General features: G+C 30.3%; 3 protein-coding genes across 4 annotated transcripts; 1 reads left to right on the forward strand and 2 right to left on the reverse strand.

The window, feature by feature from the left end:
* Positions 1 to 7: 7 nt before the first annotated feature.
* Positions 8 to 14,238, reverse strand: LOC131844570 (succinate--CoA ligase [ADP-forming] subunit beta, mitochondrial). 2 transcript variants are annotated; one of them, XM_059193484.1, is made up of 11 exons: positions 14,132 to 14,238; positions 12,325 to 12,522; positions 11,971 to 12,041; positions 11,077 to 11,239; positions 10,012 to 10,152; positions 9,087 to 9,213; positions 8,849 to 8,992; positions 8,274 to 8,401; positions 3,210 to 3,362; positions 2,665 to 2,805; positions 8 to 157 (listed from the first exon to the last, which is right to left on the reverse strand). In XM_059193484.1, exons 1-11 carry the CDS (start codon positions 14,195 to 14,197, stop codon positions 53 to 55), a joined length of 1,437 nt encoding a protein of 478 aa, XP_059049467.1. In that variant the 5' UTR covers positions 14,198 to 14,238; the 3' UTR covers positions 8 to 52. The 2 variants fall into 2 exon arrangements, with proteins under 2 accessions (XP_059049467.1, XP_059049468.1); XM_059193485.1 differs by lacking the exon at positions 8 to 157 and having other exon boundaries at positions 2,614 to 2,805.
* Positions 14,239 to 15,594: 1,356 nt separating this feature from the next.
* On the reverse strand, positions 15,595 to 17,309 carry LOC131844451 (transcription termination factor 5, mitochondrial-like). The gene has a single exon (XM_059193346.1). It carries the CDS (start codon positions 17,211 to 17,213, stop codon positions 15,624 to 15,626), a length of 1,590 nt encoding a protein of 529 aa, XP_059049329.1. The 5' UTR covers positions 17,214 to 17,309; the 3' UTR covers positions 15,595 to 15,623.
* A 549-nt stretch (positions 17,310 to 17,858) lies between these two features.
* On the forward strand, positions 17,859 to 19,389 carry LOC131844315 (uncharacterized). Its single transcript, XM_059193171.1, has 3 exons — positions 17,859 to 18,096; positions 18,199 to 18,474; positions 18,926 to 19,389. Exons 1-3 carry the CDS (start codon positions 17,958 to 17,960, stop codon positions 19,192 to 19,194), a joined length of 684 nt encoding a protein of 227 aa, XP_059049154.1. The 5' UTR covers positions 17,859 to 17,957; the 3' UTR covers positions 19,195 to 19,389.
* Positions 19,390 to 19,819: the final 430 nt, after the last annotated feature.

Here is a 19,819-nt window from a genome sequence, read left to right on the forward strand (position 1 = left end):
TAACAATGAGACAGAAATTTAAAATAATATCTAATGTGTATAATATTGAGCATCAAATCTTTTTTCTTTTTCGTCTGTGTAAAGTGGGACACACGCCACCGCGGCCGCCACCACCTTTTCCCCCTTTACCATCACTGCTCTTGTAGGAAACGGCAACCTATGTATATTAATATAAAATTGTGAATTCTTCTATCCGAAAATATAACATAAACAAATACTACTAAGAATAATAATTATGAATGGAATGGTGTACCCGCCTCCGCGGTTTACGCTGGCGGGGCACTAGTAGAGGATGATAAGATGAGTATGAGGTCAGGTCTAGCCCATCTTGACAAATTCACCAAGAACTTATAACGATGGTTTCCCGAGGGGAACCACATTGCGGTCAATCTGACATGGTGCAATAAGATCATCAATCCACATTACTAACTTCAAAATCCCCTTTCTCCCTGATGAAATTATTTGTTCTAGCTAAGAATTTTAACTAAAATTCTTTTTGTAACTTTAAATTTTACCTTAACTTACTTTAGTGGATATAGGCCTGCTTCTTTTGCTCAAAAATATAATTGTTATAAATAATTTTATCTAATTATTAAATGTTGCTGGACATTGTGAATGTATTTGCATAGCAAATCTGCAAACAACCAGAGCATAACACGCAAGTTGTGGCCTACATGTCGTACACCGCATAGCAAATTTGTACGTAATACGAAGCTAAACTCATATCCACGAAGATCTACTTTTCATGCTACCATACAATAAGGGAGTTTTATTTGTCAAAAAATGTACACAACAAACTGTTTTTTTACAAGGAAATAAAAGGTATTGTATTAGTAAAACGACAATTTTAGCGTTTATATCAGTATTTATATAAACTAATTTTTATGAATTAATTCCTCTTTCTAGTGGCACAGTAATATATTCTGCAAATTGTTACAGGCATAATTATTCCTATCCTAAATAATCTGGGGTCTAAGCTAAGATAGGATGTTATGATACAATGCTTAAAATAGTCCCCGATAATTGTAAACACCTGTATGAATAAGGAAATAAAGAATTCTCTGCCTGTATCGGAACATCGGTCAATGGCCATGTGACGTTTATCATCTTTCATCATAAGGAAGATACAGGAGGATGGTATATAGAAAAAAATAAAAACATAGCAGATCTAAAATAACGTTTATTACGATACTTTGCATAAAGCCAATAAATAATTATACTACAGAATCAAAATGGATTAATGACGTTATTACAATATTGTACTTAAAACTTTCCGATCAAACACAAACATAGGTCAACTACAATAACTAATCATTTTAGTTTCCTACTTGCTATTATACCAGCAACATATGATTTAAATGAGACCATGTGTCTATTCCCCCTATTGTTATAGTTAATCGATGATCTCTAATATGTTTCACTATCACCAACAGATAAACATAAGTTGCTATTTACAATGGAACAGTACATAATGTACGTAATACACGTTTATTGCGCTAATACACGTCTTGATGCTACTAAGAGACATCTATAAAATACATACTTGAAATAATATTTAAATTATCTTCTACTGAAATATGTCATTTTACCGTTTGAACTATATCGTACGCCATAGTACGCAAAAGGACTCAAATTGACAAAACATATTCAATTAAAGCAGCAATGAAACATTGGTTAACATTATATATACCGCCACTTTGAAAAGTGTTATTCATCAATGAGAGTCCTAAAATTGTTTCAACTAACTATTCAACAACCAACTTTATTACTTAACTACTAACAAATAATGTTACTTCAATAAATAGAACAATGAGTGAAATAATTCTTACAACTAATTGTTGTTTTACAACCCGTACCATGTTATATTAATCAATTTGCCTTCGTTATAATTGTAATAATGGTAAGCAAAACACGATAAACATTTCATCTACATAACAATGACTTCAACTGTCAAAAGTATAATGTAAAGATACTCAAAAAATAATATGATACATAAATAAATGTTCTATCTACAAAATAATGTAATAAGCAAAGCCATATTAGACACCAGTTGATTTAGGTCATATGCATTGAAGAATATTTTCGAACTCCTTAATTATTATATAACATATATTACTTATATTAACATGGTAGTACATAAGGACAATCAGCATAACATATACTACATTATGAAATCGTGTACATTTGATATCCACATAACTATGGACGCCAGAAACGTCATGCCAGTTGGCCGATTTGTACCTTTTAAATTAGATGTTAAAGCTGTTAATGGCATAATATGAAGTTACCTGTGGTAATTTGGAAACTTCTGTGCCCATGCGTATTTGGAGAAGAATGTGAAAGATCTTAATCTGCATGTCTGCTTCTTAGTACACTTAAGTAATAAGAACAAATGCTGGTCGCATATGTTTCAAATATACCACGACAATACAAGTTATGAATATAGATTATAGATAGACATCAATAGTGATTACGTAACTGAGTACTTGCATGTGACATACACTATATTAACAATATTCGAGTAATTACTATTGAATTGTGAATATAATTACAGTTTATTCTGTAGTTATAATGAATGTCGACGAATCGACATTCATTATAATTATCGATGAAAATACTGAAGTTTTACTTTTCAAGCATATATCTAGGGATGTCAAATTTGACCTCGACTCCGGCCTTCCTGGCGAGTGCTACGATCTCAGACAGTTGCACCACCAACTGAGCCGCCTCGTCGAGATCGTCGCGGGGCACGATGCGCAAACCTGACTCTGCTATCAGTTTCCTGGCTTCATTTACTTTTGTACCCTGTAAAACATTGTTTACATTTAGCATTCTCAGTATTATTCCAACAAACATGTGTTATGTGCTATTTATCTACATTCAAAAGTTATGAATTTAAAATTCTAGTGACAGTTCTGTCCCTAGATCAGACAAATCCCAAATCTAATGGTCCATTCTATGCGCGCAAACACCGGTAATATGTCACATACATTGCCATTCTAGAGAACGAAGATGTTAAGACTCTGTACTCTGTAATTTCTCAGTCATATCTCACCTTCTAGCCGAAACACAGTCTATAAAGCTGCTTTGCAGCTGACTGTAATAATTAAGACAGAGTTTAGAAGAAAAAAGTTAACCACCAATATTTTGCAGAATTTTTTTGGCTTAGCAGATCTGAGTAAATGCATTTTGTATATTAAAGTATTTACCTGAAGTCTAACAATGACGGGAATTTGGATGTTCAAGTTCTTAGCAGCGTTGATGATACCTTCAGCGATGACATCGCACCGCATGATACCTCCAAAGATGTTCACTAATATAGCTGTTACTTTGGGATCAGACAGAATGATCTTAAAAGCTTCCTGTAGACAATACATTTAGTATATTTTTCATATATATTTTTTATATTTTTCATATTTTTTTTGACAATACATTTTTGTGTGTAAGTATATATATATATATATAACAAAATTAACAAAAAAATAAATTTTCATTGTCAAACACACCATATAGCCAAAAACAACCTTAAGAAATGGTTATTAACATTAGATTATGAACAGACAGAATTATTGATACGGTAATAGCACTTCTATAGGCGTTTCTAGATTATCACAAATTTCTCAAGACACACACCCATACACTCACACTCTCAAACACACACACCTACGATTACACCAACCTACTTAAATTGTAATATATCATAACAAATTCACTTAAAGTACATCTCAATATGGAAGAGGACACTGACTTCTCTAAAACACAGGTATTTTCTATACCTACCTCAGAATTCAGGGACTTCATAAATTATTTGTATTTGTAAAAAATATTAGACAATAAAGATATTATATTAATATAATTTCTAACATGACAATAGTTCACAAATACAAAGATAACCCGCGATCACTAGCACGTCTTTTAGTCCAGTCAGCATTCACGGGGTCCTGTTCCCGTCATATATACCTACTCATACTACTATATTAAAAATATGGTTGAGTAAGTTTCATATTACAAGGAAAGTAAAAAAACGAAAATTAAAGAAATTGACATTTTATTTTATGTTCGGTATTATTATCGAACATAAAATACCCCAGATGTTATTCTCTGGGGTACTTTTAGCACCACGTACTACCGGAAAGAAAGTGGTGTACAAAACCGTTTGATTTGTATTGGTTTTACATAACTACTTATTTATTTTGATTTATTTTTGTATAGGTGTAATGTCGGTTATGTTGTGATACCATTACAAAAAAATGAGTTTGGAAAGTAACACTGGCAAGTCCGTACGTTTTTATCCGTGATAAAGCAACATATTGGAGACTGTTGCTATAATTACGGATAAAAAACGTATTCAAATAATATAAATAGTCTTAACATATTATTACTAGGCAGAAAGTATAATAAAACACGGACTTTGGCGTGTCAGTTAAATAAACAAGAAATTAACAGCTATCAACAAATCCATAGTACATTTTTTTATCAAATGAGTAGTTAAATTTATCAAAACACGTTAGGTCATCTGTTTGTCATAAGCATATCATAAACTTATATAAGACAGTGCATTTTGAATTCATTCATCGAATTACGTAATACGAGAAGGCGATAAAAACATCTTAACATATATTTAAAATAAGAACCGACTGAGCTCTGTATAAGCAGTGGCAATCCGTGAGGAAGTAGCCATTATTATTGCTAAAAGTTGCATATAGATGGCGTGATTGGTATCGATGGAATTCTTCATAGTTTTGCAAACGATTTAAAAAACAAAACTGTGTTTACAAAAATGTTTAATCAATTTTTAAAAAGTTATATATACATGTTAAAATGAAATAATGCGTTTAGAAAAGTAATTTTCATATATTTACTCATTTTGTTATTTTCCAGTACTTAATTAATTTAATCAGTGCTAATACGGGGCTCAATGTTTTCAAAATGCTTTCATAGATGGCATTGTTGTCATTTGTATCGGCCTAATTAAATGTCTTTTTTATATTTTCCAATAATAAGCACTTAATATATCATTATTGTAAATTAAACATATAAAAAAATTTTAAGTAAATTAAAAATAGCCGAACAAGCAAGTAATACTATTTCCAATAATACTTATGTATGAAGTGTTGTCATATTAAAAATAAATACATGTATTATCGATTTTTTTGAATAATCGATAACAGGATTTTATTACAGTGCATTATTCGATGATGCTTTTAATGAGTCGTTGTGAACAGTAAATTTTCATTATTTTGTATTATAGCAGTGTTCCGTTTCAAAGAACGGAATATAGTAGTACATTATTAGTGTCGTTGGTTATTTACATTTGTACTAAAAATCGATTACATAATAATTTAAAATATCGAGTACGAATCGTAGTTGTCTTTGAATACTGGCAAGTAAAAATAGTATTTAAAAAAAAAGAGAGAAATCGACCCAAACTCGAATATCATAAAGTTGATTTTCCTTTCTCATTAATATCATAGCAGTTTGTTTTTAACTTGCGTATGACTCTGTTCTATGATGTTTAACGTGTATTGTTATTGTACGGTGCATACATTTCAAAAATTATATTTTAATGTAGGTACATACATTTCTTTCATACATTTCATACATGTCAAAAATTATCTTTTAATGTAGGTACATACATTTCTTTCATACAATTCATACATGTCAAAAATTATCTTTTAATGTAGGTACATACATTTCATTCATACATCTTATACATTTCAAAAATTTTATTTTAATGTAGGTACATACATTTCTTTCATACATCTCATACATTTCAAAAATTTTATTTTAATGTAGGTACTTACATTTCTTTCATACATGTCAAAAATTATCTTTTAATGTAGGTACATACATTTCTTTCATACATTTCATACATGTCAAAAATTATCTTTTAATGTAGGTACATACATTTCTTTCATGCATTTCATACAGGTCAAAAATTATCTTTTAATGTAGGTACATACATTTCTTTCATACATTTCAAAAATGAACTTTTTATGTAGGTACATACATTTCTTTCATACATCAAAGATATTATTATTGTAGATATCGAAAGTTATGTATACAAGTAATTCTGAATATTATCAAGTTTAAAATAAGCACACATTACTGGCTTAGATAATAGAGTAATATTACTTGTAATAAAAAATTTGTGACACCCATATGTATACATATTACATAGTAAGTACTTACGCCCGTGCCGTGAGACTCATCTAAGCGTACAGCGCATGCGCGTCGTGCGGTAACCGCACCGACCGACCAATAGGAGCGCGCCTCTCGCGCATCCAGAAAGTTCGCGACTAATGGACGGTATAGTAGTAAAGCAATGAGTGTTCCAGTGACATCATTATAATATTTTCTCGTTAAGTTTTATTGTAATATACATAATTTCGTACTAAGTAACGTGTTCCCCCGTTACACATTTCTATAATAGTAATGAAAAACCTAGATCGACCCTGTTCACTTCATCTAGGATTGAAGTTTTAAGCTATTTAGCTTAATTAATATTCCTTCTTTTGAAACCAAATTTCATTTCATTATAGATATAAATTAACTGACTCGGCAAACCTTGTTTTGCTTTATAAATTAACTAGCTGTACCCGCGACTTCGTCCGTGTGGAATAGTGACCTTTATCAAATAAATAATAAATATTTAATAATGTAACTCGAAAAATCCAAAGAAAAAGTTTCATCGTACTAGTTTTGAAAATGACGAATTTTTTCATCATCTTCAACTTTCATCTTATATTTCATTTTACCCTCTAAGGATAAGGATAACATTTTACATACTTAGAATGTCATATTTATTTATATTTAGTCAGCAGCCTAAAAAATATTTTAAATTAAATTATAAGATTATAAATTAAAGCTTTAGCTTACAAGATCTGACTTTAAAAATGACGATATTTTCATATAGCCTTTCATTTCCCCTTTCAACCCTTTTTCGCATTAAAAAGTAGCCTTTCTCTCGGTCTACATTAACTGTGTACCAAATTTCAATTAAATAAGTTCAGTAGTTTTGGCGTGAAAGCGAGACAAACAGACAGACTGAGTTACTTTAGCATTTATAATATTTGTAAGAATATCGCTATTAAAAATAGGGGTTGGTGAAAGACGGGCCAAAATTTAGGCGTGTATGTAACATTATAAATAAATAAAAACTTGTCCATAATACAAAAAAAAAAATTCAGGGTAGGCCACCCCTATGACTTAGGGGTATAAAAAATAGATAACAACCCTACCTCAGACCTAGCAAGTATACATATCAAATTTCATCAAAATGTGGGAGAAATATGGCAACTAACACTGTGATACGAAGTTTATATATAAGATATAGGGGAATTCTCATTAGGGAAAAGAGGGGTACATCGTAGAATACATGAGGTATATACCAGTAAATTCATTGTAGCTAAAACCAGTCTCTTACACATAACGATTGAAATAAAAAATCATATAGCCCGATTTTGATACGTACGAGTATAAACGTATCAAAATCGGGCTATACGTATAGCGCAGACGCGTTACAACATATCTTCGTCGAGAGAAAAAAATAGGCGTGGAATGTAGAATAAACTATAACATAATATATACATTGGCACATAAGCCATATCTGCAGGGTGTCGGCTAACGATATTATACCTACACATTTACATTGAATCTTGAATCGTCCCTAATGAGGTACACGATACAGTTACCTACATATCTTGTATATACCTATCTTTGCAAAACAGATGTCATGTAGACTGAATTGACTGCCATCTATTTTCGTGCTTTGTTACTAAGCACCCACTAGTAATCCGAACTGCTTCAGATCTAGAGACATCTAGCGGCTACGGCGGCGAAATAAAATAGCCCGAAGAATAGCCCGAGTTAGGAAGGAACCATTTTCTTGTATGGGATGGGGTATCTGTATGTAATATTATGTTATCTGTGGTATAAGTAAATCATGATTCTGATATTTTAGCCATTAATCTGATAGATTTTTGTCCTTGACTCAATTACTTCTTCATGTCAATGCTTTGTAATAGTGACTTGTCTTATTTTTAGTACATTGAATGTACGAAAAGCGATATACATTTTATTCTAAATCATAATAAGAAATTGTTGCTTGTTATTGTAGGTTCGATTATATTTATAAGTTTCCTAACGTAATTAATGGCCATCATATATTTTATCAGTTATCAAACATAATTTAAGTGTTTATATATACATACACTATCCATATATATCAGATAAGCCGTTTTTATATTTTAAACAACAATTTAAAAACTTACCGAAACAGCCTGTGCGGTAGCGCCACCGCCTACGTCAAGGAAGTTGGCTGGATCCCCGCCGTAAAGTTTGATAATGTCCATGGTAGCCATGGCCAAGCCGGCACCATTCACCATACATCCAATATTGCCTAATGAACAGATTACAAAATATAGTACTACTACTATATAAAAACGTATTTCTACATTCATTTCTCGATGCAAGTGTTTCATACTGTAGTGAATATAGAAAGGTATGTTCAAAGGATTTCTTTAAAAAGAGCATGATAACTTGATATTTTTTACAAAATACAATAATTTTTAGACAGGTATTTTTTCAAAAAATGTCTTTCTACATTAATAATAATTTTGACAGGCTTAATATAGTCTAAGTTACCTTACTTAAATAAGTGTATTTTCTGAGCATGGTTTTGCACCTTCATTTCATATAATAAATATTGGCACACTTTGCGTTTCATCAATAAATATCAAACTTTAACAACAAAATAAATATATAAAGAGATAAATAATAACTCCTATACATACTCAAATCGTAATTCTTCTTGTAAGTGTCATTATATATATTGCAGTACACTTACCGTCGAGTGCGATATAGTTTAAGTTATATTTAGCAGCTTCAATTTCCTTGGGATCCTCCTGTGTCGTATCACGGAGTTCGAAGAGTTCCTTCTGTCTAAATTCAGCATTGTCATCGAATCTAAATTTGGCATCCAGGCAGTAAACTAAAACATAATTAAAATTGTTAATAACAAAAATACAAAAGAGATTAGTTATATAAAATCAAAATAGTCTAAAAATAAATAAAAATTAACTTACACTTTCCATCAATAGCATCCTCGGCATAAGGGTTTACTTCAATTAGCAGGGCATCTTTCTTCAAAAATAGATCGTACATTTTCTTGATCATTCCACACGCTTCATCGGCATGTTCTTGCAGACCAATCTGTGACAATGTAATGATTGATTGTTTATCAAGATAACATTTATTTATGGAATATATTTCCACGTAACTGACTAAGCTATAAATGAAATTTAAACAGAATTATTAGATTATTAAGTAATTACACATAGTTATGCATAATAACATACTTTAGAAGTAAGATGTATTCAAACTATAAATAGAACAACTATTTTCATACTTTACCGAGGATACATATTAATCCTTATAGATTTACTTTGCTCTTTATCTTTCTATAAAGATCATTTTTCAATAGAACAATTAAAAATATTGAGTTGTAGTTCTAAGGAATTCAAGATTCTAACACACTTTAGCATTTGAATTTGCAATAAAAATTATAAAAAACGATCTTAAAATTTTGATTGTTACCAATTTATAGACAAAAAGAAATATTTGTTATATTGGAATAAAAAGGCACTTGAAATAAAGTGCAATAAAGGGTTACAAACAAAATCAATTACAATTAATATAAGAAAATAGTGATAGTAGACAACTACAATTAAGTTTATTACAGTATGATTGCATGAGCAATATTCTTAAGACTCAATATCCTTATCCGTCCCCCTCATCATGCACTAGCAACTGTGTCAATTTATTAAGAACTATTTTCATCATAACAATTCCCACTCACGAACAAAAATGTGACTGGCATAAATGACATAAGTAAGATAATATAACGGTTACTGGCTGTATGGACACAGTGCCCATTGCCTTTCCTAAAGTATAATAACAATTAAAAAAATGACACTATTGGATGATTTCATGATTACTATGGGAACAAACCTTCTGTACAACTCGGCTGACTTGGTCATCGGTAATGCCGGTCACGATGTCAATCGGTTCGTAAGTGATAGCGTCGGGATTCTCGGCGGCTACGTCTTCGATGTTTACACCACCTTGTGACGACGCAATTATTACAGGGCCCTACAACAGACATCAAACTGTAAAAAACATAGAAAGCACCTTCAGTTAACTGCATCACAACTATTTCAGCTAGATGGTTTCTCTCAAGTTCAAGTTATGAATATACATTAAGATTTAAATAAAAAGAAATAGTGCCTAATATTTCGCTATGGTAACAAAGTCTTGAATTCGATATCTGACTATGTTACCAGTAATTAAAACACTAACATACTTCACAAAAGTAATTTAGAGCAATCACTCTAAATTAAGACTTCTACTTTATTTACAAGTTCCCATTCCCGTGGGATTTCACTAATCTCCTTTCAAAATATCATATTCCCACCTAAACACCTGATTTGTTTAACCAAATGTTAAACCAAGCAGGAAAATCAAATTCCATAAGATATCCTTCTTTATGAAAATACCAATTATTGTGTATAATTTATTTCCTGTCAGATTTATGAAACTAATAATTATTGTAGTTTTTGATCGGAATCTCCGGTGTGAGTGTTCAACTGGCCAATTTTATCTACATAATAAAAGATAATACACAAAACTTCATTATCATATATATATATATATATATCTATGTAAGTATCATATAGTATACAGGCTTCATAAGTTTTTTTTATTAAAATTGAATGTCAAGAGAATTATCTAATTTTCATCACGAAATACAAAAAATATCAAGCATCTTCACTTATCGCGTCGGTCAAAGTGCGTACACGATACTGATATTTGATGTTACTAAATTAAATGTACTAATTAAAGTTTATTTGTAAAAACTTAATTAAAAATTTTCTATTGATAATTATTCAAACTGAAAATTATTTGCGACACTATTTTAGCATAATTATAAAAAGGTAAGACATATACAGACAAACATGCTGTCCTACAAGCACACACTAATATTCATTATAATAGAAAATATGCCAATAGACGTACGTTAAAACTACGCTCCATCATAATAGCAACATAGAATTCTCGGCGCGGGAACTTGCGTTCAGTAACCATCACCATGTTACAGATGCGACCTGCGGCGCCCGTTTGTTTCGTCACCAGCAACTGTTTTAGCATCTTGCTTGCTAATTCACCAGCCACGGCAGGCCTGTGAGAACAACCAATAAAATTATGTAACAATTTAATTGCTATATATAATACCTACACCAGTGAATTATGTAACTAGTTGTTTTCTCGCGCATTGCAACTACGCCAGATCGGAGAATTATAGTAATTTTCTATAAAAGACATTTCACAAACAAAAGTTCTATCAGATTAGGGTAAATAATGTGCCAGTGCAAATATCGACAAACAAATAGATATTGCCAACTGTTTAAGGTTTATAAAACTAACATCACTGTACTATGAGAAACAGCTGATGGCCCACCTCATGGTAAGTGGTAGCCATTGCCTATATACATGCAACAGCACTATGGACAATGTGATACCACACACTCTGAGGTATATGTTACACCTTTTATACAGTAATTTCATTCAAATTCAAATTCAAAAATCATTTATTCATGTAGGACATTTTAGCCTACATGAATAAATGATTTTTGAATTTGCCTATCTCCATTGCCTTACAAAGCAAGCTGCTTGGCTGACCTGTTTTCTTTGGGTTAAATCCTTTACTGAGAGATGTTCACATCATAGTTAGCACAATATATTCTATGATAAAGGGAAAAAAACGAGAGTTTATAATCAGAAGTAAGATGATTATAAGATGATTATAATCAGAAGTAAGATGAATATGTAAGATATCAAAAGCCAAATATATAACAAATAGTTATTACATTAAAAAATAATTGTACAATATCCAATAAAAAAAAATCTTACGTGTCCACCATCCTTACACCACCTTTAAGACCACTTTTAAAGGAACCCTTGCCTCTCCCTCCAGCCAGTACCTAAATATATTTCCAATATTAATATTCTATGAATAATTTGAATCTGGATTTATAAATATTTTATTAAAAAAAATATATAGTAAAAATTATTAAGGATGTGAAAATTATTATTACCTACAGGTAAGACTGCATGTATGTATATAATTAAATAGTATGTAATATGAAAAATTATATATTAATGTAAAGTTTAAGAATTATAATAATTTCATTGTAAAGAAGAAAGGTAACATAGTTGAAAAAAAAACTATGGTATTAATTACAATGTTAATAGTTTAATCATTACCTGTGCCTTAAGCACAATGTCTTTAGTGTTAAGTTCCTGGGCATATTTGACCACCTCATCCGTAGTTTTGGCCACATTGAACCTAGGCACAGGGATGCCATTGTCACGTAATAGAGTATAGCTCACATACTCATGAACATTTAGGTGTCGAACTTGCTGTTTGTTGGGAAGGTTGTTTGTTGTTGATGCTGCTAACAACTGTAACAGAAAAATGTATAATAATATTATATGTTTTTTCTTATTAACTTGCAACCAGTTTTTATGACAGATGTAATGTGAATACAGTTTTAATTAATCTAAATTAATGTTTATATAGAGGAGAACTCAATGTCAGGAGTATCAATCCTCCATACCCTGTAATTTCACTGCCATATATGAAATTGAAATAACTTACAAAACAAGTTGGTTGATATAGGTGAGATGGTCATTAATAAGATAGTACAATTATATGAGTTGAGTACAGCTCAATTTGTAAAGGTTTAATACTAACTAAACAACCATTAGATTAAAACTAACAAGTGAAAAATAATTCACAAAACAACCAATTTTTTTTTAAAGTTAAGTTTTCCTAGTTTACTTCACTTGCAATAGTTTTAAACATTCCATGTGATAATTTTTTTGATATAATTGAAGTGGCAAACAAACCGATAGGTGGTGGTATGCAGTAACTGTCGCCTATATACATGATATGACATTATCATGTGGCAATACCACAATGTCATGCCTCTTATCTTGTAATTTCACTGCCTAATCTGCACCCTCCAACCAAATCACAGCATACTAAGCATGGTGCTTGACAGCTGAAGGTGAGACTAATTAAATATATAAGGTATTACCATTTTGTATTATTTATACTGATAGGTTGGATAATTTGACTGGCTTGTCACAATGATATATGCCTTAGCTTAGTATGGACCCATGACATATTATATTTTTTATATGACAACAGTTTTAATAATCATACATAAAACATGACTTTGTGGGTGTCCTTTATAGATACATAGGTTACAGGTATATTTGTTGTACACAACAAACTGCCACTTGGACTTGGTATTTACTATAAATTAATCTAACAATATTAATATACTTAGAACTTAGAAGTACATTAAGTTACATTGAAATTAGGATTCATAACAATTCCTTTTAGGAGTATAGTCCAGGAGCATTACTTATATGTTTAATATCATAAAGTTTTCTCTAAGGAAAACAATAGATAATAAAACTAATAGAATGCAACACTTTGTTTTTATAAGTTAAAAGATGTTTATAGTAAATGAATATGAATTCTACTAATAGTAATGTTTGTAATTTGTCTTAAAAAGGCCGGAATCCCTATATATATTTAACTTATTTTTGGGTAAATTTATGAAATATTAAGCTTGAATGAAATGGAATATTATGATCATGTGCTTAAAACTATTATTTTAAATTAACATGATAATGACACATTATTTTTATATCGATATGCAAAAATTATTTATTAAATTAATAAAAATTATGGAATAGTTACATAGCTACGACGGTGACGTAAGGTTGGTTTAACTTCTAATGACAAGGCCAAATGTATTAATAACTTCATACTATAGCCAACGATCGTGACCTCAAAAATTATATTACACAATATGAATTAAGACAAAAAGAGGTGTTAATTCCATTAGAAAATTCATACATTATTATATACATTTTATTATTAACTGTAGCAGAAGGTGCTGTTTGTTTCTCAGTTTCGAACAGTTAACAAGGACATTAGTATTATACATAATAACATTTTAAACAGAAATTTATGTATAAAGAATATTTAATTTACCTTATTTCCATTTTTCAATAATAATGTTTCTGCTAAACCAAATGAACGAGGCAGAAAAGTCGCCATTTTTCCTAATTTATCACCACAGACTATTTTCTGAACTTCTTTTTTTCACTTCCAAAAGTACTCTGTGGTATCTTTATTTAGTTATATGTTTTACGGCTCTGGATACAATTATTATCAGTAAAACCATATTCACTCTAGGGAAAAATACAAGATTTTTAAAAACTGCTTAGTAGGTATTTAAAAGTTATTTGTATATAATTCATTATAAATAAAATTTGCTTTTGATGACTTATAATACTGAAGAATGTTAACAGTTATTTGACCTATAACATATTTTACCCAACTACATTCATATATGCATGTTATCTCGACATACATATTTAAATAACTTTATTACAGCTACCTGCAATACAGCATAAATTATAATTGCTGTTTTCATCTGTCTATTTCTTTAAACCATGGTATTGTTTTTACTAATATTTGAGAATTGGTATAGTTTCATATTAATCTAAGAGGTTAATATATATTAGATAGTAATATATACACATGTAAACTCAGACATCATTACATAAAATTATATAAGTACAGAAAACTACTGCTTTTTTAATAGGCAGTGAATACGATATAGGTAATAAGATATTAAATATGCCAAAATGAATGAAATTGCTACATATGGTCACACTGGAACAATTTTTTCAGCAGTTGCCTAATTGATTTCAAATCTTTGTGCTAACTAAAACAAAAAAAGCTCGATTATTCCAAAAATATAGGTACATATATAATTATGTAATTTTTTATCGTTTTGAATTCACCAGTGTTTCCAGGAAACGGGTCAATGGGGCTACACAAGCTCTTATTACAAAGACACGGTTATATTTTTTATGGATGATAATGGAATGATACACCCGCCCACGCTAACGGTTTACGTAGACCGGGCACCAATGGAGAGTGAGAAAGTGAACATGAAGTCGGATTAGTTAACCCATCTTGGCAAACTACTACAATGGTTTCCAAGGGGAACCGCGTGGAGGTCAATCTGACATGGTACTTTGCTAACAATAGGTTTGTCCGCATGTATTGTTAATCTAAAGCGGTAGATTAAAAAAAATGTAATGACTATTCAAAAGTGCTTCAATGTAAGTTTATTTGAATAAATGATTTCTATTCTATTCTAACTTGACGGTGATCGTGACCATCTCTGTCTTTCGCATAAAAGTGGTATGTTAACGATGTTCAAGAGCAATGAAAATTACAAGTTGGCGCAATTTTTTTTGTGTCAACCTTACTTAAACCACAAGAAGATAATGTATAAATAACTGTAATGCAACAGATGAATGTTAACAATTATTATTGAGGCAATAATATCATAAGCTATCATCAGAATTTCAAACAATATTTCAACAAGTAGATAGATGGATGGCCATAGTAGCATTATAACTGTAAAAACAAAACATAAATAGTAATAAATCTTTATTAAAAACAAAATCTAGGTTCTTGCGGATTTAACCACTATTTCAGATTCTTGAAAATATGGCAAATCCACTTGGTTCTTACATTTTTCATCAACCCAAACTCCATTTCCAGAGAAGTAATGATTTTTTTCAAGCAAATATAAAATGATGCTTAATTTTTTTGAACTGTTCAATTTCTTTATGTCTAACTGTTCATAGATAACTTGAAATTGTCTTTGCTTTGTTGGACTATTAAAAACATCCAGTGTTTCTTTTATTTTGTTCCAAGGATAAAGAAGAATAAAAGAATTTTCATATATATCTGATTTAGAGAACTCTTTACACAATTGTTCATAAACATATTTCACTTGCACTAAGGGAATATTGATCCAGAAAGGATGTCTTCTTATCATTCTACGTATGTCATTTGCACTGTAGTCATTTTCTAGAAACTGTGATATACAGAACACCAAGTCCTTGCCTTTTCCCAAACGATCACCAGGTGCTCTCTCAAATGTTTTAAAGTGAGCTGAGCTCCCTGATAGGATATTTAAACTGAGACACTTCTTATTGTTACTGTATAAATTGTTCAACCTCTTCATTGCTGTTTTTTTGTAATGAATCATTTTTAGGAATCTTGGATGATTGAAGAATGTAGAGAATTCTGGTATCTTCATTGCAGTTTCTATTCTTTCCTTTATTGTGTTTGGACTAAGAGTATATATGTCAAAACATCTTCTCTGTGCCTCATTGCTTATACCATATTCTTGTAAGACATTTCGAATTTCAACCAGGGTAGTATAATTTTTTGTAGCCAGTTTTGGATGAAGTCTTATTATTTCCTTAATATCTATGCCACCAATTGTTTTAAAATTATGTATTATATTTTTTAAATTATCTGGATCAACATGAATTAAATAAAAGTTTGTTTTTAACTTATAATTTGGCATCATAACTTGAGACTGTAAAATATTTAATGTTTCATTGATTGCCTTCAATGGACGATGTTTAACTGTTGGATATGTTTTTATGCCTCTATGGAACTCTTCTGTGCTAAGATCCAAGAGAAGTTCAAGATATCTTTGAATTATTTTAAGGCGTAAAGTGTATAATGAATTCTTATTTACATCTTCATAAATTAAATTTGTAAGTGATGTAGGCCATTGAGTCATGTGACTTGCTAATTTATTTTCTACATTCATGTGTGGAGAAATTAACCCCAATTTTCTTAATTCCCCAATACTTTTTTGTTTTACAATAGGTAAGTATGTTAACAAATGTACCGGTTGTATATCAATAAAGCCACATTCTTTTAGAACTCTATAACGAAATTTCAATGTAACTGGAAGTAAACTCAACAATGAAGGTTCTTTAGCTAGTATTATTTTTGGAAAACCCAGTTCATGTACAGTTTCGACCATATTTAATATGCTCTTTTCATCTAATTTTTCTATTACAGGATGTTTCAAACACATATATTCTGCCTTAACTCTATTTATCTTTAAATATTTACCTAGATTTTTCAAAACATTTTCATTTCCTATAGTCCTTACATTATTTTTATTACATGAATGAAGGGGTCTCCTGCGAAGGAGGCCCAAATATAATTTATTTGAAAAATTCATTCATTAACAAATTATTATTGTCCATAGAAGTTAAATAAATTATATAAATAAAGAAAATTACATGAAACTATAAATCATAATTTTAAATAGTTTAGGTTAGTGATGATTTTTTCTGTAATCTGAGCCGTCAGTCAAAACGTCATTATTCTATTATTTTGACATCCTCCGATATCATAGGTAATATATAAAATACAGTGGCTGTATGGGCTGAGTCCTTTTGCCTTTCCCTAAAAAGGGAAAAACCAAAAAAAAAATTAAAATACAACTGTGGCGAATTACATTCTGGACTGAATGTAATATTATTGTAAATGTTTCTTATGTACATATATGATAACCATCACCTCTAAATATTCCTACAATATGTATGTGAATGGTACGACTGGTTTAATTTCGTTACCTGCTTCCTATCTGTTACCTTGATTTTATTTTAGACTTTAGTTGAATAATTAATAGTTTAACGTAATTTATTACTATCTATACAATAAAACCATGTCGAATAATATGTAGGTACTTACTGTTAAATCGAATTTTTTTTTCAACACTGACTAAAATTTTTGGGATTGCCAACCATAATCTGTGAATATGTGTAATTTACTAACTTTGAACGACAGACAACGGTTATTATTATCTGTGCTCTATATTGTCTATTCTTATGTTTTGGTTTCATTTCGTATTTTGGGCGTGTTTTGATTTTGCTTCTTTTCTTACTTATTATTCATTTTGTATTCATTAGTATTAAGTAACATGGTTAATAAATCGAAAACTGGACTCTTTGCCTTAGGTTTTTTTATAACGGCTTCTATATTTATTGTAATAGCTTTTGTTAGCCCTTATTGGTTAGTAACCGATGGTAAACTTTCTGACCCGAAATTTCTCAAAATAGGTAACTGTATAATTTTATTTCTATGAAAGAATATTGTGTTTAAATTAACATCATAAAACTGTTAATTTATAAAACTCAAATGATTGTGCTATTTTATTACAGGGCTATGGCAAGTTTGTTTCAATGGGTTTGAAGAGGTTCATCACTGGTATGATACACGGTTTACTGGATGTTGGTGGATATTTGAAGAGGAGTACTATATAATACATGATATTCTTTTGCCAGGATTCTTTATAGCAACTCAGTTTTTTTTCACAGTCACATTGTGCAGTGTCCTGGCATCAATGCTTCTCTCTTACTTATACATAGGCAAAGATAAAGATGATGAGAATTATGTGACGTTATTAGTGACTTTAGGGACAGTTCTTGTTATCGGTGGTATGTATTTTAAATATTAAACCAATGTACCATAACATAAAAAATATTATTTAAATTAATGATATTCATTATTTAAATTAATGATATTCATTAATTTAAATAATATTTAAGTTAGTAATAATTTGTCAACAATTCTACTTACTAGAGAAGTACAGTAGTACTGTACGTAATTGAAATGCATATTATTATTATTTGTGTGAAAATAAAATTTAATACTAAACAGATAGATAATTTCCTTATCAATCTGTATGAGCTCCTGTCCTGCCACTAAGCATACTATAATGCAGTGAGGATACAACAAGAATGGGTTATATGCACATTGCTATTCAGTAAATAAGTCACATATGAATAGTATAATAGAATAGTTTGTAGTGTAAAACTGATTTTAGTTTATCCCTTTTTCTTATCTCTATTATAGTGAGAAATAATATTGCATTGTCTTTTATTGCAGGATTTTCTGGAATTATATCTGTTGTTACTTTTGGAGCTAGAGGTGATGGCCGAGACTGGATGCCAAATTGGGAGCACAATGATCTTGGCTGGGCGTTTGCACTCGGTTGTGTTGGAGTAATTTTTCTATTTCCTGCTGGCATACTGTTCTTGGTTGAAGCAAGAGTGCATAAATATAAAAGACTTCATGAAATGCAAAGCCGTGACCCTTCCTCTTATTCAATGCATGAGAGGAAAGTTGGATACACTGGAGGACATACTGACATATAATTATAGCTTTTTATTATTATTGACTTAATTGTAGTTATGAAGTCCGTCCATTATAGTAAATTAAATTTTTAATAGGAATGTAGATGTGCTTAAAAAAAATGTGTTTGTTCTGGTATATGGTGACTGAGGGTGTAATCTGAATATCTTCAGTTTTATTGAAAAAAAAAATGTACAAAGGATGAAATGAGATGTGTATATAACTATATCCCATTTCTATACTTCTTATTTGTCATTAAATTTTATAACAAGACTTAAAATCCAGCTGTGGTGGTACTCCTTAATGTAGTGGTCACACATTGATTAGTAAAGCCATCTTTGGTATTAACCTATAAAGAAATTAAAAGCTGTATACATTTTTTTAATTAGATTAGCTCAAACCAGTATTAACCACTTAGTACTAATCAACCTCAAGGAACACAAGTGAGTATATAATTAATAATAGCTTCTCCAAATATTTGTTAATAATTATTAATAATTTTTTGGCTTCATTTACTACTTATATAAAGTCCAAAAGAAGTAATTTTAAGGCCCAATTGGACCACAACTGCATATTTTTATATTGTTTTAAATGAATCTCATTGTTAGTTATTAAGATACTATGATATGATTGAGCCTTAATAAAATC

The sequence above is a fragment of the Achroia grisella genome, unplaced genomic scaffold, assembly GCF_030625045.1.
Source record: "Achroia grisella isolate CSIRO2021 unplaced genomic scaffold, CSIRO_AGI_Agris_v1 utg402, whole genome shotgun sequence".
Classification (NCBI taxonomy): domain Eukaryota; kingdom Metazoa; phylum Arthropoda; class Insecta; order Lepidoptera; family Pyralidae; genus Achroia; species Achroia grisella.